This window comes from Salmo salar, chromosome 02 (genome assembly GCF_965601325.2).
Source record: "Salmo salar chromosome 02, fSalSal1, whole genome shotgun sequence".
Classification (NCBI taxonomy): domain Eukaryota; kingdom Metazoa; phylum Chordata; class Actinopteri; order Salmoniformes; family Salmonidae; genus Salmo; species Salmo salar.
The window spans coordinates 31,923,300-31,941,113 of NC_138292.1; the positions used below are offsets into that span (position 1 = coordinate 31,923,300).

The window sequence follows — 17,814 nt, forward strand, 5'->3', positions numbered from 1 at the left end:
AATACCGATTTTATTTTATAAGACAGTTGTTATAATTTTGTTAAGAAAGACCGAAGCTACCATCTCATCGTGGCGGTATTTGACAGCCTTGAGGTTAGCCTAGCATCGTGTGAAACCGAGAGACAATAGCTTGGGGAAGATTAACAAGTTCATGTTTCCATGGGATATCGGTTACTGCTAAAGAGTACTGTCTGCATTGATAGCTGTGCTTGCTGTGGATCTTGTGAGGAAACCTGCAAGGAACTGCCATACTTCACTGAGGGAATATCTATGAGTAGTGAGTAACCACAACGGTGGGGTGCTTCTGGACTTTAATTTTTGTTGTTGTTGAGCTCCAACGCGCGCCGACGGGTTAAGCAAGCTTGAAATAATTTGGACATGGGTTGTGCATGACTCATTGGGGTTTATTATCTTTATTTGTTTTGATGTGGTGCTTTGAAAATGTAATAATACACATCTTGAATCTTATGCATGTTGCATTGGTGGAGACACTTACTGTTTCAATTGAATGTAATGCATGGGAAAGTATATCCTTATACAATAACAAAAATCTATAATCATTCCATCTGAAGTTAATACCCTATTTGTCATCACCCTACATAGTTTAAAATAGGGATTCTTATTGGAGATGTCCTTCTCACCTAACATCCCATGCTGTTGAGATACTCTACGTAAATTAATATGGTGAGAGTCAAATTCAAGCCTGGTGAGAGGGTTACACAGTGTTGAAAAATGAAATAACAGTATTGTGAAATACTAATAAGAACATGTGCAATCATATTTGGCAGGGTTGTCTTGTGAGGTTAATGCAGGGGATCAGCAGTGAAAAAAGGCCAAAATGTCACATAACGGGGAGAATGTTGTAGCGAGTTACAGGTCAGTCTACAGTTACCTGTATTTTATTTGAGATTTTTAGATTGTTCAGGGGGTGCTGCAGCACCCTAAGCACCCCTACTTCCCACTGCCAGGTACCTGTATAGAGGGCCAGTGCTCCTACAGTGATGTATTCTACCTGTATGGAGGGCCAGAGCTCCTACAGGGATGTACCCTACCTGTATAGAGGGCCAGAGCTCCCACAGTGATGTATTATACCTGTATAGAGGGCCAGAGCTCCTACGGGGATGTACTCTACCTGTATAGAGGGCCAGAGCTCCTACAGGGATGTACTCTACCTGTATAGAGGGCCAGAGCTCCTACAGGGATGTACTCTACCTGTATAGAGGGCCAGAGCTCCTACAGGGATGTACTCTACCTGTATAGAGGGACAGAGCTCCTACAGGGATGTACTCTACCTGTATAGAGGGCCAGAGCTCCAACAGGGATGTACTCTACCTGTATAGAGGGCCAGAGCTCCTACAGGGATGTACTCTACCTGTATAGAGGGACAGAGCTCCTACAGGGATGTACTCTACCTGTATAGAGGGCCAGAGCTCCAACAGGAATGTACTCTACCTGTATAGAGGGCCAGAGCTCCCACAGTGATGTACTCTACCTGTATAGAGGGCCAGAGCTCCTACAGGGATGTACTCTACCTGTATAGAGGGACAGAGCTCCTACAGTGATGTACTCTACCTGTATAGAGGGCCAGAGCACCGACGGGGATGTACTCTAACTGTATGGCGGGCCAGAGCTCCTACAGGGATGTATTCTACCTGTATAGAGGGCCAGAAATGTACTCTATCTGTATAGAGGGCCAGAGCTCCAACAGGAATGTACTCTACCTGTATAGAGGGCCAGAGCTCCCACAGTGATGTACTCTACATGTATAGAGGGCCAGAGCTCCCACAGTGATGTACTCTACCTGTATAGAGGGCCAGAGCTCCCACAGTGATGTACTATACCTGTATAGAGGGCCAGAGCTCCTACGGGGATGTACTCTACCTGTATAGAGGGCCAGAGCTCCCACAGTGATGTACTCTACCTGTATAGAGGGCCAGAGCTCCCACAGTGATGTACTCTACCTGTATAGAGGGCCAGAGCTCCCACAGTGATGTACTCTACCTGTATAGAGGGCCAGAGCTCCCACAGTGATGTACTCTACCTGTATAGAGGGCCAGAGCTCCCACAGTGATGTACTCTACCTGTATAGAGGGCCAGAGCTCCCACAGTGATGTACTCTACCTGTATAGAGGGCCAGAGCTCCCATAGTGATGTACTATACCTGTATAGAGGGCCAGAGCCCCTACGGGGATGTACTCTACCTGTATAGAGGGCCAGAGCTCCCACAGTGATGTACTCAGGCTCAGCGTTGATCTCCAGCTCCAGGTCTTTGTAGTAGAGGATCTGAGACTCAAACTCAGACAGCAGAGGGCTGCCCTGGCTGAACTTCTGGATGGTGTCCTCTCGCTCCTTCCTCCAGATGTGGTGGTAACGTCTGAAGCGGTCCAAAGCATTCATCACCTCCTGGCCAACAACAACACAACAGCCAGGTCTTAAATGCACTTTCAATAAAGTTTGAATTTAATTGATTTGATTTGATTTAGGTATCATATTCACATCAACATCTTAGGGGATAGGTGTCATATCAAACACAAAATAGTTAGAATTTGACACACTAAGGTCAGAACGTTAGGAAAACAGGAGAAATAAACTTTTTATTTTTGTGTGTACACCTGCATGTACCTTCTTGGTAGAGTTGATGGAGGTGCTGAGCACAGACACCAGCTTGATGATCTCCTTGTTCTCAGACACACTCTTGTAGTAGTTCCTGGCCTGGTAGGGTATAGCCTGGATCACAGAGGCGGAGATGTCTGAGGTACTGCCGTCAGCCAGGCTCCTGTAGGTGGTCTCTCCATCCTCTGACTCACTGTCACTCCTGTCCTGTCTCATAGCAGCCATGCGTCTCTCACTCATCTTCCTCTGTGTTGGCATGAACAGAATAATTCATCTTTGCTTTAAGACTAACTAAAACCTTAATCTCATGATAGTGCAGATGTCACAGACATGTTAAAGTCAAACATTTGATGTGAATGTGTTTTATATATATTTCTACACTATGAGGTTGGAATACTATGAAAATGATGATATTGCCCTTTTAATGTACGAGCTGTTTGAAAAGACTGCCTGACATTTCCGCCTGTTTTGGTGGGTTTGAGATTTGACCTGGCAATAACAGCTACTTTTCAGTTCTCCCCTCACCACTCCAAGACAGTCCGAGCAAATTCTTGCATGAGAAATTACTCTTTGCTAAGAAGCAATTTTTTTTTCTTTTTGACAATTTTAATTGAAACAATCACAGTAAGGTACTTAATAGTTACCCAGAAATGATTTGATATTGAGATAAAAACTGCTGCATTGGAGCTTTAAGCCACCGCAAGCCCACCTTGGAGATCCTCTCCTTGCTCCACTGGCCGACTCCTTTGCTGACACTGACCACACACTCCACAGCCCGGTTCAGAGCCTGCTGGACCTCATCCAGGGCTGGGACCATGGCGATGTTGGGGATGGACAGGGTCACACTGGTCCTGAAGATAGGCTGCTGACCACTGCCCTTCAGACGGCTGGGGGAATCACTCTCTGCTGTGGGGAGATGGGGCGGCATTGAAGTAGGGAGAAATGGAATGGGAAACCCTGCCCTTTTAGACAGCCCCACCTTACTCCAACATCTAAAGGGTGGAGCTCAAAGGGAGGCATTTTGTTACAACTTTGTGACAACTGACGATGTAAAATTGGCTTTATAAATACAGTGGATTAATGGAACTTACCCAGGAAGTGCAGTAGTGAGGAGGCGTGGATGCGTTTGCGGAGGGTCTCCAGGGTGTTGCGTGTGAGCCTCAGCAGGGCATCCATGTTACGGTGGTTGAAGTGGGACAGAAGCTCTTGAGCCTCCTCCTTCATCACCTCCAGCAGGTCTCTCTTCTTCTTCCTCTTCACCAGGGGAGACGGGGGGCCCGTGGTGCTCGCCGCCGTGGTGTTACGAGACAGCAGGTTGATGCGACCCTCTGACTTACCCTCCTCCTCCCCTGGGAAGAGACATAAACACACGTGACTACACCTGCATGCACATGCACCACGCACGCAGGCATGGACACAGGCACACAGGCATGGACACAGGCACGCAGGCATGGACACAGGCACGCAGGCATGGACACAGGCACGCAGGCATGGACACAGGCACGCAGGCATGGACACAGGCACGCACACTTTCTCATTTTCAGTCTGTAACAGTCAGTCTTTGTGCACCTGAACAATCGTTTTGCTATTGTACCCTTTCCCTTGTATTTTGCTGACCCTGTTATCACTCTCTGTTTGAGTTTTGCTGCATCATGATTATCACAGTTAAAACTGTAGGTTACAGTACCTTCACTCTCCACTTGGTCCATATCAGTCCTGCTCTCCTCTAGAAGTTCCTCTTCCCCCTCCTTGTTCAATTCAAACTCCAGCAGCATGTTGATGAGCTCGTTGGTTGCCTCCTCCACCAGGGAACTCTTGGCGTGGAGACTCAGAGCTCCGTTTATACACAGCTCCTACCATGACATAACAGAAGAAAGTACATTAGCCTATATCAGGGGTAGGCAACCCTGTTCCTGGAGTGCTGCAGGTACTGCACGATTTTGTTCCAACTAGCCACCACACCTTACCAACTGAACTCAGCCGTTTCCAGCTACAGTAGTCATTTACAACATTAACAATGTTTAGACTGTATTTCTGATCAATTTGAGGTTATTTTAATGGATGAAAAATGTGCCTTTCTTTCAAAAACAAGGGCATTTCTAAGTGACCCCAAACTTTTGAACGGTAGTGTATGTGTAAAACACATAATACAGAGGGATACTTTGTTTACCCTGGTGGTCTGAACGAACTGTTCACAGCTGAAAGGTTCCTCCAGGGGCAGAACCCACAGTGTGGCTCCACTCATCTCCTGCAGCACAGCGTCTATCCTGAACTCCACCAGGTCATTCACTCTGTCCATCAGCAGCTCCAGGTCCACTGGACACACAGGTTACAGGTCAGAGGTCATACACAGCACCACGGTGTCACCAGTGGTAACAAGGAAACAGCAGTTACAATCAGCTTTGCTCACTGGGACAGCAGATATAACTTTTTCCAATGGGATATTTGACATGAGTTGATCTGGCACAATTAGCTGTGATCAAATGACGTCAAAGTTTAGGTGTGCTAACTGTTCTGGTTGTTGTGGTGAGATTGTTCTGCCGTTTTATAGTATGGTGCTTTGACAGAGCACGGTACAGTGCTGACAAGGTTAGATTGGACATGGTTACATACTGAGAGCATTGTTGATGCGGCTTCGGTATTTCTCAATGTTCAGTGAGGTCCAGTTCAGGGAGGTCAGGCCTGGCAGAATGGCTTCGTCCACCTTAGCAACATGAGGCGTCACCAGTTGCCCAAAGGCACTCTGGATCTTAGCCCGGACCCTGGCGTTCTCCGTCAGAACCAGCTGTGGATGGGTGTCAGAAATAGAGAAATTAGTAATAACACTTTACTTAATGCCTGCCGTTATAATGTCTTCACCCTTATGTCTTCTAATCTTCGCATTAAGGTTCTACTGACTAAATCCCATCCCATAGGACTTTCTACTCAATTTAAAATGAATTGAAATGACAGCCCTTTTATTACTGTCGTTGAGTGTATGTAAAGCTTTTTAAAGATACAGGATACAGTATCATGCTCAATATGCTTCAGTTGATCAAAAGGCATCATGGAAAACCTAGTGTACCTGCAGCTTGTTGTAGTTCTTCTTGAGGGAATCTTGTTTCTGCTGTAAGATGGCTGCAAAGGGAGGAATCTCCAGCCTCATCCTGGTCATGCAGTCTGTCTCCCTTATCTGAGTCAGGATCTGGGGGTCAAAGTTGACAAACAGGTCCCCCGTATCGGGACATTTGACCAGTAAAGAGGCCTGGAGCCCCAGTCTGACCTCCTCGATCTGGGGAGTGAGAAAGTGTGAGAGAGAGAGAGAGAAATGGAGAGAGACAGCAAGAGTGTGAGAGAGATGAGAGGGAGAGAGCAAGCGAGAGAGCGAGAGAGAGGGAGAGCAAGAGAGTGTATGAGTGATATGAGTCATCTACAGTATGTCTGTGGGGAAATCAACAAGTAAGTCAAAAGTAATATCAGTCTTGCCAACTACGACAGCACAAACAGATCTGGGACCAGGCTACAGATAAGGTACAGATCAGCATTAATAACAGTAACAGTTAACGCTGCTATGCTACTGGAGTATAGGTCCAGCCAGTACACCAGAGACCGTATCAAGCATCTCAGAGTAGGAATGCTGATTAAGAATCCGTTTTTCCTTTAAATCACCTGCTTCATCCATCCACTGTGGTAGAGCATCTCAAACTCTAGCAGCACTCTGGCCACCCTGTTGTAGTTCCTGATGATGCGTTTGGCCTCGGGCGTAGCCAGCACCCCAGGGTGTTCCTGAAACAGATCCATGGGTTCCTGGATCCTCCGGTACAGCTGGCGGGCCCACAGGATCTTACCGGCTACCGGGGGCAGGTCCCGGCCAATGGGAGGATCCATCTTTTGCTTGGTGTAGTTACGGGACACCATCTCTATGTCTCTCCCATAGTTCTGAAGGATCTGCTGGTACTTCTCATCGATGCCCAGGTCTGGAATGCCCAGTCTTGGTGATGTAAGGGGAGATTTTGATATCAAATGGAGAATGAATGAAATGGCTGTTAAAAGGACTGAAATTAATTAAAGATTGGTTTGAAATAGAGGTGGACTGAAATAACGGTACCTTTCAAATTTCTTCAGTACATTCAAAGCCCTCTCTGTATTTTGAATCTTATCGAAAGTGTTATCCATGAAGGTCTTCAGCTGATTCTGAAAGCAAATGAACACAACAAACAATTGTGCAAGTAAATTATGAGATTATTTAGATATGTTGTGTTATGATTTACTGGTAAGTTTGTTATTAAGTGTAAACTTACATGCAACTCAGTGGTATTTTTACAAAACTCATCATAGTCTTGATCAAAGTCTGTTCTTCTCTGATCAAGGAAACTGTAGTGCTTTTTCTTCATGCTCAATACAATGCTCTGAAAATAAAAGACAGACAGGTTCTTTTTTCCATTCTTTCCAAAGCTCTTGAGGCTTTGATCAATTCTTGTGTCTGTATTCAATCAAACCAAAGCCAAAAGACTGTCAACAATGCTTCCGTTGAATGTTGTGAGACTGTTGGGTTTAATTTCCTTTTAATCAGAGTAGTAGGCCACATAATATAGAATGCAGAATGATGATGACATGCAGCTTCTGGCTGGACACCATCCCTATTTAAAGATCCTCCATCTACAATGGCAGAGATGAAAAGCAGTGTATAAAATAGCAGTAATTTCTCCAATGAGCAGCTTACCATAAAATATGTATATTCTGGCTCCTGTGAACAAATTGTCAACTTCCACAAAAGGCCATCAGGACTTAGTAATGGATCAGCTTCTGCTCATTAAAATGAATACTAAGTTCAACGCAATCAAATAAATTGAGGACACTTTATATGATGAGTAACATATATTACTTTTTACTTTGTGAAATGGCTCCTGATCATTCATTTTTTACATTTTTTACATTTTTTATTTAACCTTTATTTAACCAGGTAGGCCAGTTGAGAACAAGTTCTCAAGAGTTACACATGGGAAAACAAAAGTACAGTCAATAACACAATAGAAAAGTCTATATACAGTGTGCAAATGTAGTAAGATTACGGAGGTAAGGCAATAAATAGGCCATAGTGGCGAAATAATTACAATTTAGCAATTAAACACTGGAGTGATAGATGTGCAGAAGATGAATGTGCAAGTAGAGATACTGGGGTGGAAAGGAGAAGAAAAAAAATATGGGGATGAGGTAGTTGGGTGGGCTATTTACAGATGGACTATGTACAGGTGCAATGATCGGTAATTGATGAGTAGTTGACAGTTGATGCTTAAAGTTAGTGAGGGAGATATAAGTCTCCAGCTTCAGTGATTTTTGCAATTCGTTCCAGTCATTGGCAGCAGAGAACTGGAAGGAAAGGCGGCCAAAGGAGGAGTTGGCTTTGGGGGTGACCAGTGAAATATACCTGCTGGAGCGCGTGCTATGGGTGGTTGCTGCTATGGTGACCAGTGAGCTGAGATAAGGCAGGGCTTTAGCTAGCAAATACTTATAGATGACCTGGAGCCAGTGGGTTTGGCAACGAATATGAAGTGAGGGCCAGCCAACGAGAGCATACAGTTTGCAGTGGTGGGTAGTCTATGGGGATTTGGTGACAAAACGGATGGCACTGTGATAGACTACATCCAATTTGCTGAGTAGAGTGTTGGAGGCTATTTTGTAAATGACATCGCTGAAGTCAAGGATCGGTAGGATAGTCCGTTTTACGAGGGTATGTTTGACAGCATGAGTTGTTGCGAAATAGGAAGCCGATTCTAGATTTAATTTTGGATTAGACATACTTAATGTCTGGAAGGAGAGTTTACAGTCTAACCAGACACCTAGGTATTTGTAGTTGTCCACATATTCTAAGTCAGAACCGTCCAGAGTAGTGATGCTTGATGGGCGGGCGGGTGCGGGCAGTGATCGGTTGAAGAGCATGCATTTCGTTTTGCTTGCATTTAAGAGCAGTTGGAGGCCACAGAAGGAGTGTTGTATGGCATTGAAGCTTGTCTGGAGGTTTGTTAACATAGTGTCCAAAGAAGGGCCAGAAGTATACAGAATGGTGTCGTCTGCGTAGAGGTGGATCAGAGAGTCACCATTAGCAAGAGCGACATCATTGATGTATACAGAGAAAAGAGTCGGCCCGAGAATTGACCCCTGTGGCACCCCCATAGAGACTGCCAGAGGTCTGGACAACAGGCCCTCCGATTTGACACACTGAACTCTATCTGAGAAGTAGTTAGTGAATCAGGCGAGGCAGTCATTTGAGAAACCAAGGCTGTTGAGTCTGCCGATAAGAATGCTGTGATTGACAGAGTCGAAAGCCTTGGCCAGGTCAATGAAGATGGCTGCACAGTATTGTCTTTTATCGATGGCGGTTATGATATCGTTTAGGACCTTGAGCGTGGCTGAGGTCCACCCATGACCAGCTTGGAAACCAGACTGCATAGAAGAGAAGGTTCGGTGGGATTCGAAATGGTCAACTTGGCTTTCGAAGACTTTAGAAAGGCAGGGTAGGATAGATATAGGTCTGTAACAGTTTGGGTCTAGAGTGTCACCCCCTTTGAAGAGGGGGATGACCGCTGCAGCTTTCCAATCTTTAGGGATCTCAGACGATACGAAAGCGAGGTTGAACAGGCTAGTAATAGGGGGTTGTAACAATTGCGGCAGATAATTTTAGAAAGAGAGGGTCCAGATTGTCTAGCCCAGCTGATTTGTAGGGGTCCACAGCTCTTTCAGAGAGACAGTTAGGAGTTTAGTATGGCTATATGCTTGGTAGTGTTGATGATGATGATGAGGCATGCACTGATGGACAAAAACAAGGACAAAAAAACTTGTGGCAAAAGTTACCTCCCATTTCCCCTGCATTTCTGCAGTCTGTCCAGCGGAAGCAATAGAAAGAGCAGATATAACATTACTATAGTTGCAAGGAAAAACATCTAAAAAGGTAACGTCTAAAAAGGTAACGTCTAAAAAGGTAACGTCTAAAAAGGTAACATTTAAAAAGGTTACATTTAAAAAGGTAACGTCTGAAAAGGTAACGTTTAAAAAGGTAACGTTTAAAAAGGTAACATTTAAAAAGATAACGTCTAAAAAGGTAACGTCTAAAAAGGTAACATCTAAAAAGGCACCATCTAAAAAGGTAACGTTTAAAAAGGTAACATTTAAAAAGATAACGTCTAACAGGGTAACATCTAAAAAGGTAACGTCTACAAAGTATTCTAATCTCCCGACCGTGTACCTGAAAAGTGGTTGCCATAGTTTCCAGGCCTTCTATCTTGGAGTCCTGTAGGGCTGAGTAGGTAGTGATGGTGCTGAACATGTTGAGGATCTTGTAGAGGCGTCGTTGGAACGTCTCAAACTTCCCAAAGATGTACATCTCACTGAAATCAAACTGCCTCTCGGAGGGACTCTGCTCCAGCTTCTCCTTGGTCTTGTGGAAGCACTTCTGGTACTCCTATAATGAGATAGATGGGATCCAGATGAAAAGTAATTGGAGGAGCATAGAAAGGAAGTTACACTGTAAAATAGTTCATTTGTGAGAAGTGCGTAAAGGATGTGGTGGTATTACACTAGATATAATAGATCATTTTATAGATTAAAGCTCTTAAGGGCCTGTACTTTCAAAAAGCTCATTTCTTTGTTCCTTGATTTAGCACAATATTTTAAATGATCTGGTTAAACTGTGTTGAAAGCAGTACCTGGTTTAGGTGGATAGCAGCTTTCAGTTTCTCAGCTACAACACCCTGAGGCTGGTCCCATATGGATGCAGAACCGTTGTTGGTGATGTAAGCCTTACATGCTGTAATCATCTGGTTGGTAACCTAAGACATGGAGATACAGAAGAAAAAAGGATACACGTGCCACTCTAATGAGTAACCTCGATGGGATGACTGGTTAACAGGCTTGGGAGGGAGGTAGACAGCACTTCAGCTAACATGAGACCAGGTGGTGCGGCCAAATGCACCATGAACATCAAAGAAGAATTGACAAGATTGATTTCAATACACTCCTAATGATTAAATGTAATTCATTCGGCAGCTTTTAATTGTGAGCGAGATTTACAGTCACCTCTTCTTCTTGGTGGTTAAATACACTATCTTGGCAATAATGACCTTGACAAACAGGGAGGTGATCTTTTCTGAGGTGTTGTAGTAGCGGGAGATACTGTGGATCATCCGGATGGCGTTGATCAGGCCTGGAATGGCCTCTACCATCGACACCTGCGTTCATTTAGCAATCAATACAATCATACAATGATGAGTTTTCAAATCCATTAAGATCGGTTTCACAGATTAAGCTTAGTTCTGGACTAATAGGTTTTTAATTGAGAGTTCTTCTTAGTCCAGGATTAAGCATAATCTGTCTCCGGGAAAATGGCAAACTATGTAAATCTGTAGTTAGTAAATCTTAGAGGAAAATTAGTTGTTATATTTAAAACTGTATACAATATTAGTCTCTCACAGGGTCACTGTTGTAGAGCGGGTCACAGAACTTCTCCAGAGTGTAGAGGTACTTCACATTGTCCTTGGCCTCGTTGGCTGAGTCAGTGATCCTGGTGTCCAGCTCTCGCCAGGACTGGTGGGACAGATACAGTCATCAAACATGCACTGTATCTATTCTGCTACAGTAATACAGAAAACACCAACTGAATTCAGATATGAGAGCCATGTTCAGTAAGCATAGAGGAGTGCTTTATTTTGTATTTTTTTATGTGACTGGCTCCCACGAACGAGTCTCAAGTAGCAAAAATCGAAATTGAGATATTAACATTTTATTAGCAGGCCTTTAACATCTACTCCTGTGTTACGGAGGACATGGTGTAACAGCTTGCTCACCTTGATGAGTTTGGACTTGGCCATCATGAGAACGCCCAGGACAGCCTTGACATTGGGGCTCTTGAGCTGGTCCAGGAGGTAGTTGAAGCGGGACATACGTTTCTTCCAGTGGTCCAGCTCGGCCCGCGGCCCCAGGTCATCTGCCTCCTTCCTCAGCTGGTCACTCTCAGCCAGCACCTGGATGCAACACAATCACTGCTGATTGGGGAATGTGATATCTGTAAACTGTATTAGATGTGGTGGATCTTAATGTAATTTCCCCTGAGAGGATAAATAAAGTTGTATTGTATTTACTATATTGAACACACACCTCCACCCACAATAAAACAGGTCCATGGAGGGGAAAGGTGTGCATGATGCTATTGAGGTTCATTCTATTTTACCTGTTCAATCTGTTTGATCCACACTTTCATACAGGCCTCTATCTTCTCTGTTGCCTCTGTGCTGTTAGCCACAGCAATGTAGTCAGACGGGCCTTTCAGTGTCTTCAGGTCAAATTCGTCACACTCTTTTAGATTCACCTAAATTAAATGATTAATGATATCAATTGTATGTTTGTTTTGATAAGCATGTGTGTGTGTGTGTGTGTGTGTGTGTGTGTGTGTGTGTGTGTGTGTGTATTTGATTATTTGTTATTTAAATACTTATTTTCTGTGTATTTGAGTATTTTCAAATAATGTGGCCCAAATCAAACTACATCTATTGGAATTAGTTTAAAGTATTTTCAAATAATTTTCTATAAATAGCATACTTTTTGAAAGTATTTGAAAATACTTATTTCAAATTGTATTTTCAAATACCTGGGTTAAATACATGGGAGTGTATTTGAGTCAGTGTATTTCAGTTTTCCAAATACATTCCAATATTCAACTACTTGTCTTTTCAAATAAAATATCTGAATAATTACAGTGGCGAGAAAAAGTATGTGAACCCTTTGGAATTACCTGGATTTCTGCATAAATTGGTCATCAATTCATCTAAGTCACAACAATAGACAAACGTAGTGTGCTTAAACTAATAACACACAAATTATCGTATTTTGTTGTTTATATTGAATACACCATTTAAACATTCACAGTGTAGGTTGGGAAACCGTGTAGGTTGGGAACCCCAAGTCCAATGACTTCTCCAAAAGCTAATTGGAGTCAGGAGTCAGCTAACCTGGATGTTGGTTAGAGCTGCCTTGCCCTATAAAAAACACTCACAAAATTTGAGTTTGCTATTCACAAGAAGCATTGCCTGATGTGAACCATGCCTCGAACAAAAGAGATCTCAGAAGACCAAAGATTAAGAATTGTTGACTTGCATAAAGCTGGAAAGGGTTACAAAAGTATCTCTAAAAGTCTTGATGTGCATCAGTCCACGGTGAGACAAATTATCTATAAATGGAGAATGTTCAGCACTGTTGCTACTCTCCTTAGGAGTGGCCGTCCTGCAAAGATGACTGCAAGAGCACAGTGCAGAATCCTCAACGAGGTTAAGAAGAATCCTAGAGTGTCAGCTAAAGACTTCTCTGGAACATGCTAACATCTCTGTTGACGAGTCTACGATATCTAAAACACTAAACAAGAATGGTGTTCATGGGAGGACTCCACGAAAGAAGCCCCTGCTGTCCAAAAAAACCCATTGCTGCACATCTGAAGTTTGCAAAAGTACACCTGGATGTTCCAAAATATTCTATGGACAGATTAAACTAAAGTTGAGTTGTTTGGAAGGAACACACAACACTACGTGTGGAGGAAAAAAGGCACAACACACCAACATCAAAACCTCATCCCAACTGTAAAGTATGGTGGAGGGAGCATCATGGTTTGGGGCTGCTTCGCTGCCTCAGGGCCTGGACAGCTTGCTATCATCGATGGAAAAATGAATTCCCAAGTTTATCAAGACATTTTGCAGGAGAATGTTAGGCTGTCTGTCCGCAAATTGAAGCTCAACAGAAGTTAGGTGATGCAACAGGACAACAACCCTAAAGACAGAAGTAAATCAACAACAGAATGACTTCAACAGAAGAAAATACGCCTTCCGGAGTGACCCAGTCAGAGTCCTGACCTCAACCCGATTGAGATGCTTTGGCATGACCTCAAGAGAGCAGTTCACACCAGACATCCCAAGAATATTGCTGAACTGAAACAGTTTTGTAAAGAGGAATTGCCCAAAATTCCTTCTGACCTGTGCAGGTCTGATCCGCAACTACAGAAAACGTTTGGTTGAGGTTATTGCTGCCAAAGGGGTTCACATACTTTTTCCACCCTGCACTGTGAATGTTTACATGACGTGTTCAATAATGACATGAAAACGTATAATTGTTAGCAGACTGTGATTGTCTATTGTTGTGACCTAGATGAAGATCAGATCAAATTTTATGACCAATTTTTGCAGAAATCCAGGTATTTCCAAAGGGTTCACATACTTTTTCTTGCCACTGTACTTTGAAATGCATGTGAAAGTAATTTAGATATTTGAAATAGTATTTGAAGCCAGGTCTGTTGAGCATGCACATCACCTACCTTCTCCTGCAGGCTCTCCTGCGCCCCGGCCAGCACAGACACAAAGCTGTCCAGTGAGCTGATGAATTCCTGTTTAACTGACTGGGCCTGTGGACTGGCCAGCTCTCCCCAGCCATGGTCCATCTTCTTCAGGCTGGGTATGAAGATCTCAGACAGCAGCTGCTCCACACTTTTAAGCAGGCCTACCTCTGTGGTGTCCAGCATGTTGAAATTCACCTCCTACCAGGGCCAGAGAACTTTAAATAGACATGACCACACAGTAGGCCAGGGGATGACACCATTTTAGAAGCAAGGATTGGGCTGACGTGTCATACTGTTACTAACATTGTGTGTTTTAAGCCTTAAACTCTTTAAGCAGTTTGCCTGAATGCAAGGTTAAATAGTGTTATGAATGATAAGAACATTGTTATACGAACATTGTTTAAGCCTTTAGACATATAAATATTGATCAAATGTATAATGCCGACTATGTGTTGGATCAGGGTTCTCCAACCCAGTTCCTGGAGAGCTACCCTGCTGTAGGTTTTCAATCCAATCCCAGTTGTAACTAATCTGATTCAGTTTATCAATCAGATAATTATTAGAATCAGATGTGTTAGATTAGGGTTGGGGTGAAAACCCTACAGGACAGTAGCTCTCCAGGAACAGGGTTTAGAGACCCTTGTGTTGGATAGTAAGGTGGAGACTAACCCTGTGAACATTCTCAGAGGTGATAGCCTTGGAGGGATTGGCTCTTGTGAAGAACACACAGACACCAGTCAGAGCCACATCTTTGCCCTCAGTGACAAACACCTTGGCCTTCTTACTCCGGTTGGGGGCCAAGACAGCTGCTGATGCTGCTGCTAGGGAGACAAACAAAGCAGTTACCCACTATATCATCTTTACGACCGGAAGAAGGGTAAGATACATTACTCAAGGCTTGCAAGATTCAGCATCTTTGTCTTTGAGCTGTAACTCTACTATTAAATGTGTTATTACTCTGCTATTATTATATTCCCCTATTATTTCCCTGTATGGCCAATCATCTCACCAGCTTCAGCTGGCTCCACATCCTGATAGTAGAACATGATATGAGGAAGTCCCTCAGCCACAAAGAACTGCTCCATGCGCTCAATCTATGGAAGACAGGTTCATCACAATCACTGTTTCCACAATTAATTGACCTTTACTTGATTAAATCGCTTTTGCACAAGTTATTACCATACATACAGGTGTGCAGATACAAATGTTGCATCCGCAAGCAGTGGCCAGCTACTCAACAGTCTGTAACAAGGGACCACAGTACAGGGGATTGATGGAGGTGGAGCGGTGATGAAGTGTTATGCCTACCTGAGTTCCCTCCAGAATGGCATCCTCCACGTCAGCCTTCTCCAGGCCCAGGCAGGAAGCCACGATGCTGAGGATGTAGTCATGTCTGCCATCCAGCTGAGCTCTCTTCGCCTCACGCTCCTCTTTCAGCTTTTGCTGCAAACAGAGAGACAAAGAGATGTATCATCAAGTCAACCCCAATACAGACTCAAACTGGACGGATTGCTTCGACAAGAGGCGCAACCAAATTCGGATTAATATTTCAGCCCAGAAACAATTAAAGTAATTCAAATGATAATGACTGGATACAACAGAGTCATTCACACATACTTTGAATGCAACAATCTCGCTGTTAGATATGAGAGATGATTGAGGCTCCCTTTTGCTCCTTCTAGACTTTGAGTCAGCCATTGTTCAAAATGTTCACAGAATGACAATCGCTTTCACATGTCAGCCAAGACAGCAGAATTCAGGACACTTGCAAACACCATTGAATAAATATCAGAAAAAATACAATATCTTCAATATATACTGCAGCTTTGTTATTAACAGTAAAAATCCATGAATTTAAAAAAACACAGCAAAATCCCACACAAAGAAGTGAAAATGAAAGTGATAGCCTATTCCTTCCTATATGGTAATCTCTTGAACCATGATCTCTGATAAAACATTTTCCATATACTCTAGACTCTTTAGCTATGCCTCTTTCTCTATCTTCTATACCACTCCTACCCACAGGTTATATACAGTGAAACAGACAGTAGCACAAACAGCACAGATAGAACATTAACATTCCACTCTGGCTAGCCTATAACACTACCCTGGATAGCCCAGTGGCTGGGGGCCTCATGTTAAAGAAGACAGAGAACAGAGATAGTAAAATCTACTACAATGAGTTGCTTGGTGGTGCTGCTATGTAACTGCAGGAAAAAGGCAAGCCAATAAATTAAGCAGACTTGGTGTTGTATTTTGTGGGCCGGATGCAGATGCTTTCAAACTCTGGTTTTATTTTCCCCATTGACAGTCTGGAATTTAGCCTGTGTTGTCTGGAGAAGTGTTTCGTTCTAGGTTAAGCTACCTTTTACTTGCAAGGGTCAGTCTATTTTGGGATCTAGGCCCTTTGGGTTCAGCACATTGCAACTTAATAACAAAACATTTTATAGCTACTGGCCAGACCATTTACCGGCAGACCAGAAATACTAAGCACACTTAAGCTGTTCCTGCATTTCTTTGTATCTACACTGGCATGTTACTATTTGGCAAACACTATACATTTGCCCCAACATGCTGACCAGACCGGACACATCGCATGCATGAGCGTTGCAAAATAAATGTATACATACATGTTATTCAATCATTGCACCCACACTGCTTGAGCGCGTCAGCGAGCGTCTGTGTGGCCAGACGCTAAAATAGAAATTAGTTCTATTTGTGACGCTCAACGTGCTGCAAGTCCGACCTCTCCCATCTCCTCATTGGTTTTTAGGAGCATATACCCACGTGGGTGATTGAAAGATGAACTTAGGTCCACGCTCCAGTCGGTTGCGGTAATGCACCTAAAGTTGGTAGCCAACCACCATATAAAGTCCAAAATAAGAAGAATAAGCCTGATGGAATGAGGAGAGATGACTAGAAACAAATTCAGTAGAGGATCTTGTGCATTTCAGGTAAAATAACAACCCAATGTTTATATCCCAGGACAAATTAGCTAGCAACAGCAAGCTGGCTAGTTAAATTGCCATAAATGTTTAATGCTTTTTGACCTGTCCCCAAATTAATATAATTGGTTCTGAGTTTGTTTTGATATTTCAACCTGCGTGTCCTGATCGCGTCTGGTGTGGGTGGACAAAATCATCGTGCGGGCGATGGCACACGTGGACGCACGCATGTGTGTAAGAATGCATTTGATGCCATGGATAAAGTGTGGTCACAGACTGCTGAGTTATTCATGCCAAGCCGGCTCACTGATCTGTCTCTATTGCACTTTAAAGATGTTAAGGCCAAGTCTGAGTCACATTTACTGTGGCTTAATTGATAACTCCAATGTATAAGCCCAATCAAAAGATAAATCCACATGAGTTCTATCCAGGTATCTGGCGGGAGTAGGAGAAGGCTGTGGAAGAAGATAGCAGAAGACGATGGCTAAAGATTTACAGCAGGCCTTGAGGTCATGCATCAGATCAGAGGCAGCAGCCAGCAGTCAACAAGCCTGGACACGAAAGACCAAACACAGCTATTGACCTATTGGACAAACCCAAGCCCCAGACTGCATCCTAAATGGAACCCTACTCCCTACATAGTGCAAATGGAACCCTACTCCCTACATAGTGCACTGCTTGGTCTCTGGTCAAAAGTAGTGCACGATGTAGGGAAAAGGGTTCCATTAGACGCGCAGCATGTGCATCGCAGGCCAGCTAGTACACTACTGATTCACCACACTGCCTGAACAGAACCACTGGAGGAAATACATGCTTATATAAGCTAGCCGAGACAGGGGTTGCTGGGCAACACACACATCACACCTGCTCCCTGGGCTGGCAGTGATTCCAGTCCAAGGCTTTCAT

At 43.6% G+C, this 17,814-nt stretch overlaps 1 protein-coding gene across 1 annotated transcript in view; it reads right to left on the reverse strand.

Moving 5' to 3' along the window:
- Positions 1 to 17,814, reverse strand: part of LOC106579813 (dynein axonemal heavy chain 5) — a 63,453-nt gene extending 45,639 nt beyond the window's left edge. Inside the window, exons 1-22 of the mRNA XM_082969168.1 lie at positions 17,773 to 17,814; positions 15,272 to 15,406; positions 14,961 to 15,057; positions 14,633 to 14,781; positions 13,943 to 14,161; positions 11,816 to 11,953; positions 11,433 to 11,609; positions 11,059 to 11,172; positions 10,710 to 10,817; positions 10,296 to 10,418; positions 9,836 to 10,051; positions 6,894 to 7,001; positions 6,701 to 6,786; positions 6,262 to 6,583; positions 5,678 to 5,884; positions 5,227 to 5,398; positions 4,784 to 4,929; positions 4,301 to 4,466; positions 3,705 to 3,962; positions 3,323 to 3,519; positions 2,623 to 2,859; positions 2,202 to 2,403 (exon numbers count right to left, since the gene is read on the reverse strand). Of these exons, the coding sequence (XP_082825294.1) occupies positions 2,202 to 2,403; positions 2,623 to 2,859; positions 3,323 to 3,519; positions 3,705 to 3,962; positions 4,301 to 4,466; positions 4,784 to 4,929; positions 5,227 to 5,398; positions 5,678 to 5,884; positions 6,262 to 6,583; positions 6,701 to 6,786; positions 6,894 to 7,001; positions 9,836 to 10,051; positions 10,296 to 10,418; positions 10,710 to 10,817; positions 11,059 to 11,172; positions 11,433 to 11,609; positions 11,816 to 11,953; positions 13,943 to 14,161; positions 14,633 to 14,781; positions 14,961 to 15,057; positions 15,272 to 15,406; positions 17,773 to 17,814 (3,619 nt within the window). The remainder of the gene's footprint in view (positions 1 to 2,201; positions 2,404 to 2,622; positions 2,860 to 3,322; positions 3,520 to 3,704; positions 3,963 to 4,300; positions 4,467 to 4,783; positions 4,930 to 5,226; positions 5,399 to 5,677; positions 5,885 to 6,261; positions 6,584 to 6,700; positions 6,787 to 6,893; positions 7,002 to 9,835; positions 10,052 to 10,295; positions 10,419 to 10,709; positions 10,818 to 11,058; positions 11,173 to 11,432; positions 11,610 to 11,815; positions 11,954 to 13,942; positions 14,162 to 14,632; positions 14,782 to 14,960; positions 15,058 to 15,271; positions 15,407 to 17,772) is intronic.